We start from the raw sequence: 19,511 nt of genomic DNA on the forward strand, positions 1-19,511 counted from the left end.
TCTGAAAATGATTCAAAAGAAATCACTGTAATGAATACGAAATATCAAAATCTAAATACAACCTGCTAGAGTTTGGAGCTGAAATCTCGTCTAATAGGCATTTTATAGCTGAAAGAAGCAAGTGGAGGTTAAATGGTGTCAGAGTCTAAATAAAACTCGTTATTTCACAACTCCAAGTGCAGTGTTTTTACTATGGCTTCTAAAACACTAATCATTCAATAGGGGACAGCACTTTCATTAAAGGCCAGTCAGTTATCAATATTGAGTATCTTCTATGGTCTAACAATATTCCAGGAAGGGAATACTCAGTACTCAAACTGCCTGACAGAGGTGCTCAACAAATATTTATGAAATAAAGTTCACAGGGCTATACTACCTGTATTAGAAATAAGCAAATGACTGTCACATTAAAAAAAAAAAAAAAAATCAAAGTTGTTGGCCTTTAAACTGTTAAGAACTTAAAATTGTAAATTAATGAAAAAGTTTCATGTACACTATTAAAAGTTTTTTAAAAGTTACAAGTTTATTTATAAAGAGAATGATATCATATTTTTATAAAATGTTTCCCTATGGGACTGAGGTGTAAGTCAGGACCTCATACATGCTAGTCCAGTGTTTTACCATTGAGCTACATCCCCAACCCTTTTCAAAATTTTACTTTTAAGACAGGGTCTCAATAAGTTGCTCAGGCTAGCTTTGAATTTGAGATTCTCTTGCTTTAGCCTCTTAGGTAGCTGGGATTATAGGCATGCACCATTGCATCTGGTTGTTTTTTGATTAAATAACTTAAAAATAAAATACAGTTATTTAAAAAAGAGTGTAGACATACACAACTAAAGAGATCATCAATAATTATCTGATAAATAATTTACTTTGGCTACATAACTTTAATTTTTTCTTATAATGAACATGAATTCAGTTAATTAAATCTCAACTTCAATCTGTATACTGAAACAAATCAATCTTTATTATATTTCTGTATATGGAATGAAGCAAAACACCCAAGGTAGACTTGTAACACATTCTTCATTTGCAAAGAATGAATTTATTATATAAATACCCACGAACAACTGAATGTTTATTAAACATTTTAAAGCTTAAAGGTGGTAACTCTAAGACTCTACATATCACATGTATATTAAGCATGTGGTTAATACAAAATGAAATTATTTGAAATGAATAATTCCCAGAATGTCTTCACAGTGTCTTAGAGACACTTTCAAATAGTTATCAACACAAACCCTACTTACCTTCAGATTTTAATTTTGTAAGAACAAAAATCAGGTAGTTGTTAAAATCTGGATATTGATTGAGTTGTTCCAGTTTCTAGAACAAATAGTAGTTAAGGAAACTTCTTTGTGTAATCCAAGGAAGAAATTAAGCATTTTAAAATCTAATAATCAAGAGTACTTTCTGTGATATTTTTAGTTTTCCACTTTTTACTGAGATTAAGGTATCTGGTTAAATCTAATTATTGATGCGTAGTTCAAAAGCACACTAGTGTTTGTTAAAATCCTTAGGTGCTTTTACACCTAAAATTAGATCAATTATATTCAACACAACATATGTTCCAGCTTCAGCATGCTTGATATGGCAAAACTATTTTTCAAAATAAAATTCTTAAGATTAATTTAACAATTTTAAAACATTAAGGCCAAAGGATGGGGATATAGCTCAGTTGGTTGAGTGTTTGCCTAGCATGCATGAAGCCCTGGTTTCAATCCCCAGGATCAGAGAATGAAGGGGGGGGGGGGGGGCACGAAGAAGTTATTTCAGTATAAAATACAAAAAAAAAAAAAAAAAAAAAAGAAACATTTCATAAAAATGAGAACAAGTTTTTTGTAAAGGTGAAGAGCATTTAGGGAAATTAACTTAATAAAACAGGCTTTTAATGGAAGGGGGGATATTTAAGAAAAAAAAATGCCATTTATGCCTAAACCTATACACCAAACCTAAACCCTATAAAAAGTCAGCAATACAGAATAGTTCTATAACCCCTTTCCCCAAAGATCTAACATGCCTGGTGACACAAATTTGCAGGTATTTTACCAAGGCTGGCAGATATGTGGCATAATGCTCTACATTTTTTTCTTCAAGCCCTGACTCTCAACCCTTAATACATTCGCCAACTATTTTACTACACAGAAAGATGAAAATATTTTTTACTGAATGGACCTAAATGTGATTAAATCCCTGATACAAATGTGAGGTATATCACATTTGTGCTTACTCTCAAAATGGATAAAGGACTGAACATAAATTCTAATCAAACACAGTCTCTAGTAAAATTCTGAGGTATAATTATTTTCTCCAAGAAAAACCCAGACAACGATTACTTGTTTTGGTGAATGGTCAAGATTAACAGTGTACTGATATAATACATTTTCTATATTTCCTGATAAGGCTTACTTTCTTACAACTTGAAGCTATACTTATTTATGCTACTGTAACAGTCTTTCAAAAAGTGCTCAAGTCTATACAAAACAATAATTAAATAATTATATCCTTAGAAGACACAAAAGAACAGAGTTCATTATTAGCACTATGAAAATATAAAGCAGAGCATATTATTTTTAGTTAAAATACTGTTTTCCTTTCTCAAGAACAACAATTTACTTTGCTCTTACTCAGGACATATAGGTTGTTTTTTTTTTTCATGTACACAATAAACTATAAAATTATTACTAGAACAGACCAAGCACAGTACTGGGATGTATAAAAGGTACTTAATGAACATAGTAAAACAAGAAATTACAATGCAATTCTGGACTTGTCTAATTTAAGAATCTTAATAATTGTGGCAAACAATACCTACAATTAATTGTCAACTTCTATCAGTCACAGAGCTTTGACAACATAAGACCGAGCCATAACAGAGTTCTGATAAAAGTTCCAATATATCCCGAGCTACTGTACTTTCTTTAGTACCAGCAGTATCAAAACAGAAAAGGGTTAAAAAAAAAAAAATTCAAGCAGATCTAAATTATTATCCCCTCCATTTTTAAAAGGACAGTGTTACATTAATCAAGAAGCTGAGTATACTCATTTATTGGAGGCTTTAGGTTACAGCAATGCAGTACTTTTTTGAAACTCTGATAAATAAAACCTTAACTTTAGTGTCTTAAATTTAAACAAACTCAAATATGAAAGAGCTTACCAAATTCCAGATTAAGTAATTTGCTGCTTAATGACAATAAAAATAACAGACTTAAGATTTTTAAAGAATTAACTTCTTTGGGCTTAACAGGCCACGGGTAAAAAGGTTACTCATGATCTGGTTAAGTGAATTTGTTTCTTTTACTGGACCCAGTAAGGGCTTCTGCGCAGTTTAGGGCACCTCAGAAGTATCATACACAGCGGTTGTTTTGCCGCTTCTTTTCCACCTTTTCTGATTCTAAAACTGTAGCAACAGGACCGCTACAACAGCACACTCCATAACCAATTAGGTAATTGCACCGACAGGTTGGGCCAAAGCTTTAAAAATAAAATCTCATTTGAGAGTTAGGGAGCTCGCAACAGGTGTTAACACAAGCAGCCCGGAATGAGACCCCAGCAGAGACCCCTTTCTCCCACCTGCAGCTCTTCATACCCTTAAGGGAAAGGGCCCTGGAGAAAACCCCAAGCCCAACCCCGTAGCAGTTCAAACCCCGCGCCAGCTCCACCCATCCCTAGCCGGCCAGCGGTCGTGCAGCTCCGTTCTCGCAAGCTCCCTCCACCGGGCCTCGCGCGCTGGCGCTGCCGCCCCCACCCCGCGGGGCGCATTGTGTGGGCCCGGGCCGCTCCCGCCGCTCCCCACCCCCTCGGCAAGTCTGTGGCGGGCGGGGACGTGGCGGCCCGGCCGCGCACATGTCGCGATCTCGGGCGGCGGCCCGGAAGCCGGCCGCTTGGAGGCGAGCCCCACGCGGCGGCGCCCCGGTAGGGCGCGAGGGCCGCGTGCGCCAGGCGCAGGGCAGGGGCCGCGGCGGCCGGCCTCCCCGCGCAGGCGGGCGGGGAGCGGGCCGGGGGGGAGGGGCGGCGAACCCCCGGGCGCGAGGAGCCAGGCAAGCCGCGCGGGCGGCGGGCAGGCCTTGGGAAGGATACTTGTTGCACGGTCCTCTGGATGGTGGTGTCTGGGGACTGGGACTCCTTCAGCAGCTGCAGGATTTGCTGAAGCCCTTGCTGGTCAGGTTTCCACTCATACTCCATCTTGGTTTGCTGCAAATAAAGCCAGACACAGGAAGAGACGGAGCAAATGTTACTCCCCGTGCACAGGCCGGAGGGCTGCCCGCGCAGAGCAACCTCCTTTCCCCACCACGACCACCCCATATCGCCCTAGACGCCTCGGACCTGCCTGGGATGCCCCAAAGGAAGTCTCGGACAGTGAAGCCCGGCGGAACTGCTCTTAGCAGCTCGGCCGCCAACGTCTGCTGCTGCCGCCGCGGCCGCCGAGCGCAAGGAGCCGACCAGACTGAGTCACCGCGAATTTGCAATCTGGCCCCAAGATCCGCTCACGGGAGCCCCCTGGGTCCTAGTGCCACGCAGATTTCTCCAACTCAACTCATTCTGTTCAGAGTACTACTGATTTAAAGGTAATCAAAAGTCAAGACCTTATTAAAACGTCTTCAAAACACCTGAAGAAATCCGTCTTGGGTCATTATGTTAAGTAAACATGGTGGAAAAAAGACGAATGATTGAAATGGGGGAGGGGGCAGTTAATTCCCCTGACAGGTCAACCATAACTAGTGAGAATAAAAATGTTACCCTTTCTGATATTAAATATTTAAACTAATGATACCACATTAATAACCACAACCCACACTTCGAAAACATTATATGCAACCTTTGTAGAATTTGGCTAAAATAAAATTTCATTCTTTCATAAACTTCAACTTTTGAACTCAGTAGGTGAAATTTCATCAGGAACTAACTACATTCCCCAACTAAGGAATTAGGGCTGAAGAAAAAAAGCAAGTGTAATTTTACAATTGGATGGTGTTTAATTCTATTACAGTATCTTCACATAAATTACTATTGTTATTCAGTAAAGACTGCGAGTAAAGTCTGGTGTCTTAAGCTACTACAAGTTGCAAGTGCTAGTCAACTGAAACTATTATATCAATGACACACTTTTATTAAAGCGAAATGATTAAACAAAAACGACAAACTTAAGTATCAAGCATGAATTATTTTACAAAGCCAAATTGAACTTGATAAAGGAGATATTTTTAATATGACTTTTACGTGATAGTTTGACAGGTGAAATTAGTAAAAGTCCTAGCAAAGGTTAAAAGAAAAATTTCTTGATATAGCTCTCTAGTTAGCTTTTCTTTTCCTTCCTTCCTTCCTTCCTTCCTTCCTTCCTTCCTTCCCTCCCCCCTCTTTCCTTCATGTTTTTTCCTCTCTTCTTCACCTTTATCTTCTGCTTAATATCCTGTAATCTGACTTTGCTTACCACCTTCTATTGACTTCCTAAATAACCCAGAAAACTCTTCTTTGAGGGGGTAGCAGGGATTGAATCCAGGGGTGCTTTACCACTGAGCTACGTCCTCAGTCCTAAATTGTTGTTAAAAACAAAAATTAAAAACCAAAAAACTACGATCATCATCTAGACATATTTATTGATATTGCTGTACTTTTATCTCAGCCTCCATTCTGTTTATATGTACACTCTATTTTATGAAAATGGGGCTGTTTCTAGCTTGACTTTATTCATAGTTAATAAAATAAAATAAAAACATAACTGTTCCATTGTACTGCTGTTATAATTTTTATAAATGTTTAATTGATAATATAGACACAAGTTTGTACAAATAGATGGATTGTTACAAAGTGAATACACCTGTGTGACCAACACCTTGCGCTTAATATGGAGATCATTAACTAGTGCCAGTCTCTCTCGTGCCCATTCTATCACTACATATTTCTCCCCTTCCATCTTTTATTTTTTTATTTATTTTTATTTTTTAGAGAGAGAGAATTTTTTAATATTTATTTTTTAGTATTTGGCGGACACAACATCTTTGTTTGTATGTGGTGCTGAGGATCGAACCCGGGCCGCACGCATGCCAGGCGAGCGCGCTACCGCTTGAGCCACATCCCAGCCCCATCCCCTTCCATCTTTTAATTTAAAAAACTTTTAAAAAGTAACAAAACCCACATTATTATAAACCAAACAACATGATCAAACAAGGAAAGTTAATTCAATACTACTGGCAAAGCTTACTTCTCTGTAAGACATCTTTAACAGTTTGATATGAATCCTTCTACACCTTTCTCTATTCTCAAACAGTATATTTTTATTCTTAATTTTTTTTATAGTTCATACCACACTAACCCAACAACATTTTCACATATAATATGGTGTGGTCATTATTCCACGTCAACACACATGGATTTCACTCACTTTTTAATAGATGCACATTGGTCTTTATAATGAATAGAGCATAATTTGTCCAACCACTTCCTGACCGACTTCCAGAGTACCTCTACTTTTTTTGCCACTATGAAAAACACAGCAAAAAAATTCTTGTATCATTGTTCCTACCCAGTAGTGGCAACCCTGTGGCATTATTAGGTCAACCTAACAGTTATTACCAGATTACTTTCCAAAAAGTTATGCAATTCATACTTACCAACAATATGAGTATTTCATATCACCTAGGTTGTTCTTTGAATTTTTTAAATAACAATTTAATTTCTTGTTACTAGTAGCGGTGGGGAACCTAAGAGTCTGGGCCTTAGTCTTAGTTTTGAGTTTGAACTGCTACCATGCACAAAACCTACCTGTTGAGGTGACATTTGAAAGTCCACTTTCACGTTCTGCTGCACTTTTGAACAGAGACTAATAAACCCAGGAGCCAACAAGAGGTCAAGTTTGAAAAGCATCTTAATCATATCCATCCTAATGATTGCTGCACCATAATATCAGGTCATACAATGCTTCCCTCTTTATCCCTGCACTAAAATAAATAGGATTATTTTTCTTTTTCGAATAGTTTAGCATTAAGAATATCTAATTTGATCAGATTATGTTGATAGGATGGTGTTTTCCTATATCTGATTCAAACTATATGTAACAAAGGCTCTCAAAAATATTTGACTGATAATATTTGACTTGAAGAGAGACCTCAGGACACTTTGAACTTCTGTATCTCATCTTATAAAAAAAAATGTGATAAGGCCGGGTGTGGTGGAGCACACCTGAAATCCCAGCAGCTCAGGAGGCCAGGCCAAGACAGGAGGATCTTGAGTTCAAAGCAATAGCGAAGTGCTAAACAACTAGGTGAGATGTAAAATAGGGCTGGGGATGTGGCTCAGTGGTTGAGTGCCCCTGAGTTCAATCCCCAGTACAAAAAAAAAAAAAAGAAAACCAACCTGTGATAAAATATACATACACAAAATTCACTGTTTTCTATGTACAGTTTAGTGGCATTAAGTATATTCCCACTGTTGTACAACCATCACCACTAGCCATCTCCTGAACTTACATTTTAATAGCCACTAAAATTAGTAAGAATCTTATTTCTGTAGCCAGAGCTATTGTAAGGTTAATTAGACAACATCTGAAGTACTTCAAATTAACCAACACACCAGTATTATTATATGAGGTAGAAATCATTTATTTATATAATAATATATTAAATATCAAGATTTAAATCTGATTTTTAATCAATTTTAAATCATTACTACACAAGGTATTTATTTTGCATGCTGAATGTCCCCCAAAATAGGAACATAAATAACAAGGAAGTAGTCCTTCAAATTTTTCTCCTTTAGAATATACAAATCATGCTGATTGGCTGGGACACTCAATGGCGAATAAAAAAGGCATTAAGCAAAAAGACAGTTCTTTGAAGAATTAAGTGGATAGAAGATAGTACCAGAATAAAAAGCAGCTTTTAAAATATAAGTGACTGGATACCACTGTGGATCTTCTGAAGACCAAATCATATACTAGGTCCCATACTGCTAATTTACAATTTACATTAAAATTTTAAATTTGCTGCAATTGAAAATGATATGATAAAGAATGAAGACTACTGCTGGGGTTGTGGCTCAGTGATAGAGCACTTGCCTAGCATGTGAGGCACTGGGTTCAATTCTCAGCACTGCATATATAAATAAATGAATAAAATAAAGGTCCATCAACAACTTAAAAAAAAAAATGAAGACTAGTTGAAGACAGTAAAAATACCTAGCTTCTTCCCTGCTAGAGGGGATGTAATATATAGTTTAAATAGCAAGACAGGAGGTATGGGCTCAACTGACCCAAGTTTGAATCCTAGTTTCTCAATTCACCTGTGCAAGTTAATCTCTCTAAGCCTCAGTTTCTCAACTATAAAATGGGACTCTGTTTACTCTGTATTAGGGTTATAAGCACCTAGAACAGAGTATGAGTTGAAGAAGGTAGTTTTAATAACTAAGCCAATGGTTTTCTATTATCTTCAAGATAAAATCTAATTCATGGAAGAAGGCTCTTGGGGAAATGGTCCATCACCTTTAGGGGCAGTGTTTATTTCTTAGTTTCCAACTCAAGTCCCCAAATTTATGCTCTAACAATTCTTCCTGCACCTCTCATTCTGCTCAGTTTTTGAATAGGGATTTCATGTCTGGAATACCCTCTTCAAATTCAACCATTTTGCAAACTCCTTTCTACTCTAGAGAGCTACTTCCATCCACTGTATTTCCAAATAGTTCTTGAGAGTCTGCTTTGGCATTATGATTGATACTGAATACTATTTCTCTTCAGTGACATGTTTCTAGGATCTTAAAGGTATTTTTATTACAGAATTATAGTTTACAGCCATTTCCATTCTAGAAACTGTCCAACTGTATTATAATTATTTCCAGGTCTGTCTGTGTTCCTCAGTGTCTTTTTGTCCTCTTTGCCTAACACAGTATGATTAAATAAAAATTTGTTGAATAAATACTATTGTTTTGCTATTAATTCAGCTGAATAAATATAAAGTTGAGCAACTACCTTGTGCTTGGTGAGCACTGGCAATTCAAAGGCAAGTAAATACAGTTCCTGTCCCCACCAAATTCTCTTTTAGTGAGAGAGATACATGTGCCATCTATGAATGAATTATGACAGAGTGCAATAGGAAAAGTGAAAAGCAAATGTATTCTTCCAGGAAAGGGAAGTGCTTTTCCCCCATTTGGTTCACAGCTTTTCTTTCCTTCTCATTTTAACTAAATGCAAACAAATATTTGCCAAGCAGTCAGATGTTTCTGCCTATATGTTGAATCACTATAAATGTGATAAATGTTGCCACCAGTGACACAACTTCCCAAAATTATGAACAATTCATGGTAGAGTTCCAAACAAAACAAAGCACAATCATCGTTCAATAATACAGTATTTTTTATCCTGGTAAAATTTGATATGTATTATAACCCTGCCAAAAGTATATAAGTGAAAACTGAGTTAGGGGCTTGGTTCTGAAAACTTTTAAAAATACTGTTTTCCACTTTCATGACCATCTAGTGTGCTACTCACAAGTCATACAGGACTCAGGATAATTCATATATATATTCTCATATATATAATTCACATATAATATATATTATATATATAAAATTATTAGTTACAATTGGACACAATGTCTTTATTTTATTTATTTATTTTTATGTGGTGCTGAGGATCCAACCCAGTGCCTCACATGTGCTGGGCGAGACCTCTATTGCTGAGTCACAACCCCAACCCCCTCAGTCCTACTCAGTAAATGACAAGAGCATCTCAGTCATAAGGACATTCCCAGAGAACAACTTTGCATCAGTGAAGAATGGCTATGGCAGGTGGGGCTTCAAGGACATTATGCTAACCCAGTTAGGAAATCAAGAAAGAACTTCCTTACAAGAATTTCCAAAAAGTAAATATAAAAGGAAGGCAGACGCTAAGAAGACTTCATAGATCTTGTTAGGAAAGATCCTACAGCTAATAGGAAGTTTGTGAAGGGGGTATAAATTGATAGAAGACATGATTAAAGGGCTGGGGCTGTAGCTTAGTGGCAGAGAGAGCACTTGCCTTGTACATGTGAGGCTCCGGGTTCGATCCTCAGCACCACATAAAAATAAACACATAAAATTAAGGCATGCTGTATAACTACAAAAATATTTTAAAAGACTAGATTAAAAATGAGGAAAGAGAGGTTCATCTTCTGTTCTACAGCTAAATTTTGTAATAAAAATGATTTTGAAAAGGACTTAAACTCAGTATACTATAGTGACATGGACACATCAATGTTTGTAAGCAACTCAATTCACAATAGCCAAACTATGGAACCCACCTAGGTGCCCTTCAACAGATGAATGGATAAAGAAAATGTGGTACATATTCACACTAAAATATTACTCAGCCATAAAGAAGTATGAAATTATGGCATTTGCTGGTAAATGGATGTAAATGAAGACTATCATGCTAAGTGAAATAAGCCAATACCAAAAACCAAAAGACTGAATGTTCTCTCTGATATGCAGATGATAACACAATAAGGGAGAAAGGAGCGAAGAACAGAAATTCAATGGATTAGACTAAAGGGAAAGAAGGGAAAGGGGGAATGGGAATGAAAAGACAGTAGAATGAATCAGACATAACTCTCTTATGTTCATATATGAATACACGACCAGCGTAACTCCACATCATGTACAACAATAGAATGGGAAGTTATATTCCATGTATATATGTCAAAATACATTCTACATTCATGTATAAGTAAAAAGAAGAAATAAAAAATTTAAACAAAATGATTTTTTGAAACTGTATCAGGCTGCATATGGGCAGGAAGAGCCTCAGAAGACCTAATTGCCCAACCTGCATCTCAAATACAGCTCCAAGTCTAGCATCCTGGTGCAGACCTGTAATCCCAGCTATTTCAGGGGCTAAGACAAGTGGATGTCAAGTTTGAGGCCAAAGTGGGCAATTTAATAAGACCCTATTCTCAAAATAAAAGGGTAGGGATGTACTTCAGTGATAAAGCACCCCTGAGGGGTTCAATATCCAGTACTAGGGGAAAAAAAGGACCTCTAGTTTGTTAGGGGAATGACAGTCATGTTTCAGAGAGCCAAAATTCTGGTCCTTAAATATTAAAGACTAAAATTCTATTTTTTTTGGTCAATAATGGTGACAGCTATTGTCTTTTGATTATCAGCCAGTACTCTAAGCAATTACACATGTTAACTAAGTTAATCTCAACTCTATGACATATTTTTTTAAATATTTATTTTTTAGTTGTAGTTGGACACAATATCTTTATTTTATTTATTTTTATATGGTATTCAGGATCGAACCCAGAGCCTCGAATACGCTAGGTGAGTGCTCTACCACTGAGCCACCACCCCAGCCCAACTCTATGACATATTAATACTAATCACAAGCTATGGAGTTATAGTTTGGATCTGAAATGTCCTCCCAAAAGTTCATGTATTGAAGGCTTGGTCCCCAAATCAGAATGTCCAGAGGCAGGGCTTTGGGGTAATGATGACTGACTGGATCATGAGGAATCTAATTTTATCAGTGGATTAATCCATTTGATTGATTAATAACCTGATGGACTACTGGGAGGTAGTAGAAGCTATAGGTGGGTAGGGCATGGTTAGAGGAAATAGGTCACTGGTGGTGTGTCCCTGGGGATTATACTTGTCTTAAGCTCCCCACCACCCCACCCCCCCACCACCTGCTTTCTAGCTGCCATAAACTGTGCAGCTTTCCTCTGCCACTCCACCATGAAGTTCTGTCTCATCTCAGGTTCAAAGCAATGGACCAGCCAACCATGGACTAAAGCCTCTGAAACCGAAACAAATGAGCCCAAATAACCCTTTCCTCCTCTAAATTGTTCCTGTCAGGTATTTTGATCACAGTGACAAAGATGACTAATACACGTGGATATGATAAATACACTGAGGCACAGAGACCATGATTCAAACACAACTAATCTGGCTCCAGAGTCCACTCTCTAGGCCCCTGCTACACTGGCTTTCCAATAGAAATATCCATCTCTATACACTGGGGAAATAATCATTTAAAAAATTGCATAATAAAGACTATATACTTGGGGCTGGGATTGTGGCTCAGCTGTAGAGTGCTCGCCTAGCATGGATGGGACCCAGGTTCCATCCTCAGCACTACATAAAAATAAAGGCATTGTGTTGTGTCCATCTACACCTAAAAAATAAATATTTTTTTAAAAAGAATATATACTTGATAATTAAGTGAAGAGATAAGAAAAAAGTAAAAATCATATTTCAGTATTATAAAAATCTTAACAGATCTTAGAAAACAGTGTGGGTATAGCATGAAAATATAAAAATGAGATATTTCAGTAGCATTGAGTAAATGAATTAAAAGAGTCTAAATCTAAACTTCCCAACATCCCTTAAGTAGGTGGCAAGCATTATTTTCATTTAAAAAGCAGATAAATCAAGAAATTTGTTGAATCACTTACTGACCATGCAGACTTCCACAGTAAATGTCTCCTATACTTGTTTTTTACAAAAAGATGCTATCATGAGCAAGGAAGGAAAAATAAAACAAAACAAAATACCAGAGCTATCCAGTGGTCTAAAAAGAGCATGGTATTTAAAGAAAATAATTATTTAATAAAACTTGCACCAAAATTCAGATACAAAGGGAAAATCTACAAGCAGCTGGTTTATAACTTTTAAAAACTGAAATTTTTTAAACAACAAAGAATCAAATAGACTGTTAAATAAACTATAGCAATCAGTGGAACCAGAAAGCCCTTTAAGGGATTTTATACAGTAGTCAGAGGTTTTAGATCAAGAAAGAAGTGGGGGAGGAATCAAAACTACTGAGCTCAAGCTAGTTGAGGAAATGAACTCAATCAGTTAGAAGGGCAAGGAAGACAACGTGTGCTCCGTGCATGGTGTTGGACATTTTGTTGTTTGTTTTTTGGTACTGGGGGACTGACTGAACCCAGGGGTGCTTTACCACTGAGCTACATTCTGAGCCCTATTTTTTTGTTTATTGAGACAGGATCTAAGTTGCTGAGATTCTCACTAAATTACTGAAACTGGCCTTGAACTTGATCCTTCTGCCTCATCTTCCTCAGTAGCTGGGATCACAGATATGGGCCACACGCCCTGCAACACATGGGTTTTAAATCATCCTTGATTTATTGATTAGGGATGGTCTAATTCATCACTTGGAAGAATTATGCCAAGAAGTTAAAAAAGTTTGATTTTCTGGCATTATAAACTTATTGCCATCTAAGAACTGGACAATTAATATAAAAAAAAAGAAAATGGAAAATAGGTTCTTGAAAAATTAAATAAATACATGTATTCTTAGAGTACAGGGAGACCTTTAAGATAACTAGAAGGATACACAAATACTAAAAAACTTACTAACAAACATTAAAAAAAAAGTTTGGTAACAAAAGATGTGTTAAATTTTGATAAAATGTCAAAATTCAACCCAATCTGTAAGCAGGCACTTCTTATACTTCAGCTTATTTAATATTCACAACAGAACTATGAGGTTGGTATCAAATTCATTTTATATATCTAAGGTTTCTAAGAAGTTAAGCAGCCTATTCAGCTTGTATGTGGCACAGTACATTCAATACCAGATTTGTGATTCCAAAGTCTAGATGTGCCTGGCAATATCAGCAACCGGGCTATCATTAATGAGTTGCTTCTGTGTGTTATTTATCATGTTAAGTTCTTTAATTGCATGATCTCATTTAATTTTGAGTATGTACTATTATTATTTCTATTTTTGCAGAAGAGGAACAGGCTAAGTGAACTTAAGCAATGTGTCCAAGGTCACACAGACAGTAATAAGCAAAGCCAGTACTCAACCCCAAATGCATCTGACTTCAGAAACTGGCGCACTGAACCACACTGCCATATTATTTTCAGTCTGTCACCCCCATAAACATGTGACTACCCCTTAAAAGAACTCAACAGTATGTCAACCATGAATGTTGTTGGGCACTCTTCTCTTTACCTTTCCATTCCATGCATCATCAAGAAATGAACAACTTTCTTGATCGGTAAACACTAACTCCCTGGTTCAACAACTAATTTAACCTTCACAGTTGGTCACACTCTCCATGGTTCTCAACATTGACTGCACATTATTATCACTGAGAACTTACAGCTAGATGAGGACTACTTATTAACTCAATATACCTGCCCCTGACAAGTTTCATTATTTCTTCCTCTAATGAGTAGCAGTATGCTAGTTGTCCTGAAAAACAGGACAAGAGGAACAGAATGCAGACTCCTCTGATTAATATGGAAACATAACTGACCACTAAAAAAAAAAAAAAGTCTTTGATGAAAACCAAAACATAAGAACATATTGTTTAAAGTTACTTAATAATTTGTACTACTTAGTAAAGAAGTTAGTAAGTAAACAAGCTAGAAAATTGTGGTCTTTGATTGGCAAAATATGATTTAAATTTGTAGAGCAAGACAACTTATGCTGAGAATGATAACCACATCTTCCTTCAAATGGATATTAAGTCATTCATAAAACTAAAGGCAAACTCTCCTAAAATAAGAAGTCCATGTGTTAAAACCAATATCACAAAATAAGTAAATTAGATTCCTGATTGTTTTAGCATCGTAGTATTCATCAATGGACTTTACTAGTAACTGTCCACTGCTACATTCAACTGGCAAATTATTTATTTAAATAGTTCCATGGACTATTGCCATTGTCTGTCAACTCTACTCAAATAGTTATTTCTATGACAGATTTTTTTAAATATTTATATTTTATTGTAGTTGGACACAATATCTTTATTTTATTTATTTATTTTTATATGGTACTGAGGATTGAACCCAGGACCTCGCACGTGCTAACACTCTACCACTGAGCCACAACCCCAGCCCTCTGTGACAGATTTAAGGGGGAAAAAAAAGTCTTCTCTAAGTATTGATTGTAAATTCCACTTCAGAATATTGTCTGATCATTGCCAAATGGTTTCAAGTACTTAATTATTTTCAAAGTACTTCATGTTTTATCTTAGTTAATTTTCAAAATTCCCTGTGAGATGAAGAAATAGTATCAGTGATAAAACTTGCTAAAAGTCACTCAGCAAGTAAATGTTAAGAATTGAGCTGGAATGAATATCTTCCTATTTGGGGTTCAATGTTTCTTCTACTCCAAACTGCTTCTTTAATTCATAGTCCATTAAATATGTACATATGATCAATTAAAAGAGTGACTTGTCTTAAAGTAACATTGCTCTCCACTGTTTATTACTTGCTGCTTTATATGTGGGCAAGTATAAAAGATGGAGACAAATCTGTAGTACTCTTGGAAGACTATGATCTCTCTCAGTAAAATACTGGCTTTTAATGATTAAAAATCTAACAGCACCAGGCAAGTCACTGATTATAACTGCACTTAACTGAATTTAAGGAACTGGTAAAAGTTGCTGTGATGCAAGTGGCCAAATATTTTTCTGTGAAACACATCAGAAATTACAAATTAAGTCAATAAAAGATTTGATTCAATATTTTAGAATCTACTGTCCTTATTTATGAAGTGAGAGCATACCTGTATAGTTGATAGAACACCAACCTGATAATTTTTTTAAAAAATTAGCAGGAGGCATAAGTAGGAAAAATGGTGGAATGACGGACATCATTACCCTAAGAACATGTATGAAAACACAAATGGTGTGACTCTACTTTGTGTACAACCAGAGGCATGAAAAATTGTGCTCTATTTGTGTAATATGAATTGAACTGCATTCTGCTCTCATATATAACAAATTAGAATTTAAAAAAAGAGAGAGAAAAAATTAGCACATGGGGCCTGGGGTTATAGCTCAGTGGTAAGTGCTTGCCTCACACATGTTCGATCCTCAGCACCACATAAAATAAATAAATAAAATAAAGGTATAAAAATTAGCACATGGGGATAACTATTACAGATCATTTTAGTAACAAGTATGCTGTTTCACTGCAGTTAGTTAGACTGCTCCTAACTTTCTGAATGAGAGGGTTCTGGGATTTCTCATTCATATCCAAAACTATCCTTGATTAAGTTTAATGTGTTGATTCAACATTTCACGATTCAAGTGAAAACAGAAAGAAAGAACATAGCACTATGTTCACTGGCAAGGGCTGAATGAGAAAAGAGAGCAGTTTAAGCAGTAAAACAGAAAGGTTTAAAAAATGGTAAAATGTTAGTAGTCTGGTTAGCATGAATGTTCATTTTATTTTTCATTTCTTCATTGAAATCTCACTCACACATAACAAGAGTATATATTAGTCAGGTTCCAATTATGGGAAGTCAGACACAGCAGAAAAAACTTATGAAAGGAAATCAATTTTTATAATTTTATTTCCTGGGCTGACTACTATTCTACACTACTTGTTGCTGGCAAAAGGGAAGATAAGAGTAGAGGAAGCATGGAATCTAGAGTCATATATACAGGGTTCAATCCCCGTTCTCCCAATTTGTCTTTTTTAGTAAACCTTTGTGAGCCACAATTTAGTCATCTGTGAAATGGGTCTAAATGAAAATAAGAAGATTAAACGAGAATATATTGCCTTCACACTACGCTCCCGACTAGAACTGTCGCTAAAACTCAGATTTACCGAAGGCACTTTGTACCATCAGATAACATAAAATGAAGATTACTTACATTATTTAAAAAAAATTTTTTTTTTGGTACCAGGGATTGAACACAGGGTTGCTTAACCACTGAGCCACATACCCACCCCTTTTGCCAAATGAGTGACAGGGTTTCGCTGAGTTGCTGAGGTTGGGTTTGAACTAGTGATCCTCCTGTCCCAGCCTCCTGAGTTGCTGGAATTACAGGTATGTGCTTCCATGCCCGGCTTACTTATTCTACTTTTGACGATCAAAGAATACGCAACAAAAATGGGCTATTTAACTTGTTGTTTAAATGAGATGATACTATGATTTGAATATTTGTACCTTCCTAAAAATTCATGTTAAAACTTAATCTCTAGGTAGGGCCTTTACCAGGTGATTAAATCATGAAGGCAAAGTCCTCGTTGATGGGATTAATTAGTTCCCTTATAAAAAGGTTTCAGAGGGCCTATCTGGCCCTTTCACTCACCTTCTGCCAAGTGACACTAGTTATGAAGCAGAGTCTTTACCAGAAGACATTCAACCTGCTGGTGCCTTGTTCTTGGGTTTTCCAGACTCCAGAATTGTGAGAAAAAAAGTTATTTATAAATTATCCAGTCTAAAGTATTTTGTTATAGCAACAGAAATGGACTAAGAGAGGTGATATTCTAAATAAATAGAGAAACCAAAAGAGAAATTTTGGAAAAATAAGAGAAACAAAGAAAAATTGAAATCAAGTGGCGAATATTAAATCAGATATGAATTTAATCAGTATGAAAAAATATATAAAAGGAAAAACTAAGTAGCTGATCAATGGTGGTGCTCATAGCATGCAAAAGAGGTAAAAAAAATCACAAGAAAATTCTTTAAAGACAATACAAAAATGGAAAAAAAAATTGCAGAAAATAATGTCATGACAGATGGTACCACATAACCTTAAGTTTAGTTCAAAATACAAGAACATACATTCTATAAGTGTTTGATCATTTTTTCTTTTCCTTGGGACAAAGAAACAATAAGACTCAACCAAGATTAATGAGACATTAAAAAAATAGTGAATATAAAAATTAAAATGAAATGTGATAAGAGAATCTCATGCTGGACACAAGGATAATGCTAATCTACCATACATACAAGTAGAGATACTAAGTTAATAGCCAGGTGAATATCATGTTCTTATCACCATTCATTCCCCTCAATCCACAAAATTGGAATTTATCAATGTAAACTTTAACTGTAATTAGAGAATGGCAATAATAGCATCTAATCATCAGAATGAAAAGAACATTGGGAAACATCTAATCCTTTTATTTTTTAAAAAAAGGGAAAATTAAGACCCACAAATCAACAATATTACAATTAGAAGGAAGAATGATTTCTAATTTTAAAAACCAGATATCTAGTTCTATATTATGAAGTTTCTCCCCACCCCCTCGAATTTTTAATAGTACATTAATTTTCTAAAGGGAATTAGATGGCTTGTACAGCCCATGTTTCAGGGAAGAGTCTAATGGCAAAGTTTATACTTTGTGACCACATTTCCTAAATAATCGATTAAACCAGATTAAGCACTCAACCCTTCATATGATGAATCCTGGCACACACACACAAAAAAAGATGAGGTAAATCAACTGAAGTTCCTTTCCTGGAAACATGAACAGAAAGTACTAAGATAATTTACCATTTACCAGTTTTGAAAACAAAAGCTAAAATGTCATAATGTGGCAGGTAGGTAATTACCATGTTCTATAAGCAAGACAAAATAATGCAGGTGCAGAAATTGTAAGCAAGCAGGAGAAAGGACCAGCACCGACAGAAGGAAGGAAGGGCTGAGCAAGATTGTATGATCCACCACAGTGAGTACTGCTTCCTGATGATTTTCTATTTCTAATCTACGAATGACTTAAGATAAATCTCTCCCTTTCTTTTAGGCCAACCTGAATGAGTTTCTCTTCGTTGGAGAGTAAACTGAGGGGATAGAGAAAACCATGAATAAAGTTAGCAGCCAATTCAGGTGTGCACCTTCTTTACAGACAACAGAATTCCTTTCTCACCAACTTTCTATCCCTTCTCTATCCTTTTCCAAGGTTTTGGAGGAATGGCAATCACTGCCACTAATGTCACTAAGGAAAACTGCCTCAATATTTATTTTGTGAAACCTATATGCCAGCGGGAAGCATAGAACAGGAGCAGTTTACCCTCACTACAATGTTAACTTTCAGGTAATACTTGCTTCTTAAGACACACCACATCTCAAAAGACCTATAACATCTCTTGTGCATTTCCAGGAGGCAGCATTGTTTACAAATGTGATAAATATGCTTTATTTGGAAAGTACAAAAGGGAGATCCAAGCATATTACAGCAATACAAAGTTAGATGCTCTAATAAGGTAGCAATACATGAATAACTTAACCTGGAAAACTAATTTAGAACCAATAGATAGCACAATGAAGAAAAATTCACAAGAGAAAATACAACATTAAACAAGGGAAAATGCTGAACCCTACAAGTAATCAATATATGTAATAATGAAGTAATGTTTTCAGTCGAATTAGCAAAGATAATATTACAATGATAATATCCTATGCTGCTGAGGATATGATGAATCAGTAACAAATTACCAATGGCAGTGTAAAACTAATACAACCCTTTGGAAATTAACTTGGCAATCTATGTGGAGCCATATACATTTTTGTACACTTTCCCCCCATGATTACACTTGCAAGACTGTAGTCTAAGAATCCCAAATACCCGAAAAGTAAGAATTAATTTCAAATATTTTTATCCCAGGATTATTTCTAACAGCAATAAATTCATCAGTAAAAAAACACAATATTTAACTTATGGGCTATCATTAATCATAAAAAAGATGATTTCTACAATAACATGAAAAGTACATATGCTCAATAAGTGATAAAAAGTAAAAAAATGCATACAGAGTATAATTATAA

The 19,511-nt window shown here is 35.9% G+C and overlaps 1 protein-coding gene across 3 annotated transcripts in view; it reads right to left on the bottom strand.

Moving 5' to 3' along the window:
• Tnpo1 (transportin 1) overlaps positions 1 to 19,511 on the bottom strand; it is an 89,684-nt gene that overhangs the window by 53,196 nt on the left and 16,977 nt on the right. The window contains exons 1-3 of one of the 3 annotated variants that reach the window (XM_046427279.2): positions 4,327 to 4,479; positions 4,081 to 4,194; positions 1,251 to 1,326 (exon numbers count right to left, since the gene is read on the bottom strand). In XM_046427279.2, the coding sequence (XP_046283235.1) occupies positions 1,251 to 1,326; positions 4,081 to 4,185 (181 nt within the window). In that variant the 5' untranslated portion in view covers positions 4,186 to 4,194; positions 4,327 to 4,479. Of the gene's footprint in view, positions 1 to 1,250; positions 1,327 to 4,080; positions 4,195 to 4,326; positions 4,480 to 19,511 lie in introns of those variants that run through there. The other 2 variants (XM_046427286.2, XM_046427269.2) reach the window with 2 other exon arrangements.

Source organism: Marmota monax, unplaced genomic scaffold, assembly GCF_021218885.2.
Source record: "Marmota monax isolate L192 unplaced genomic scaffold, Marmota_monax_Labrador192_F-V1.1 WCK01_AAM20220418_F8-fsc00018, whole genome shotgun sequence".
NCBI classification, from domain to species: domain Eukaryota; kingdom Metazoa; phylum Chordata; class Mammalia; order Rodentia; family Sciuridae; genus Marmota; species Marmota monax.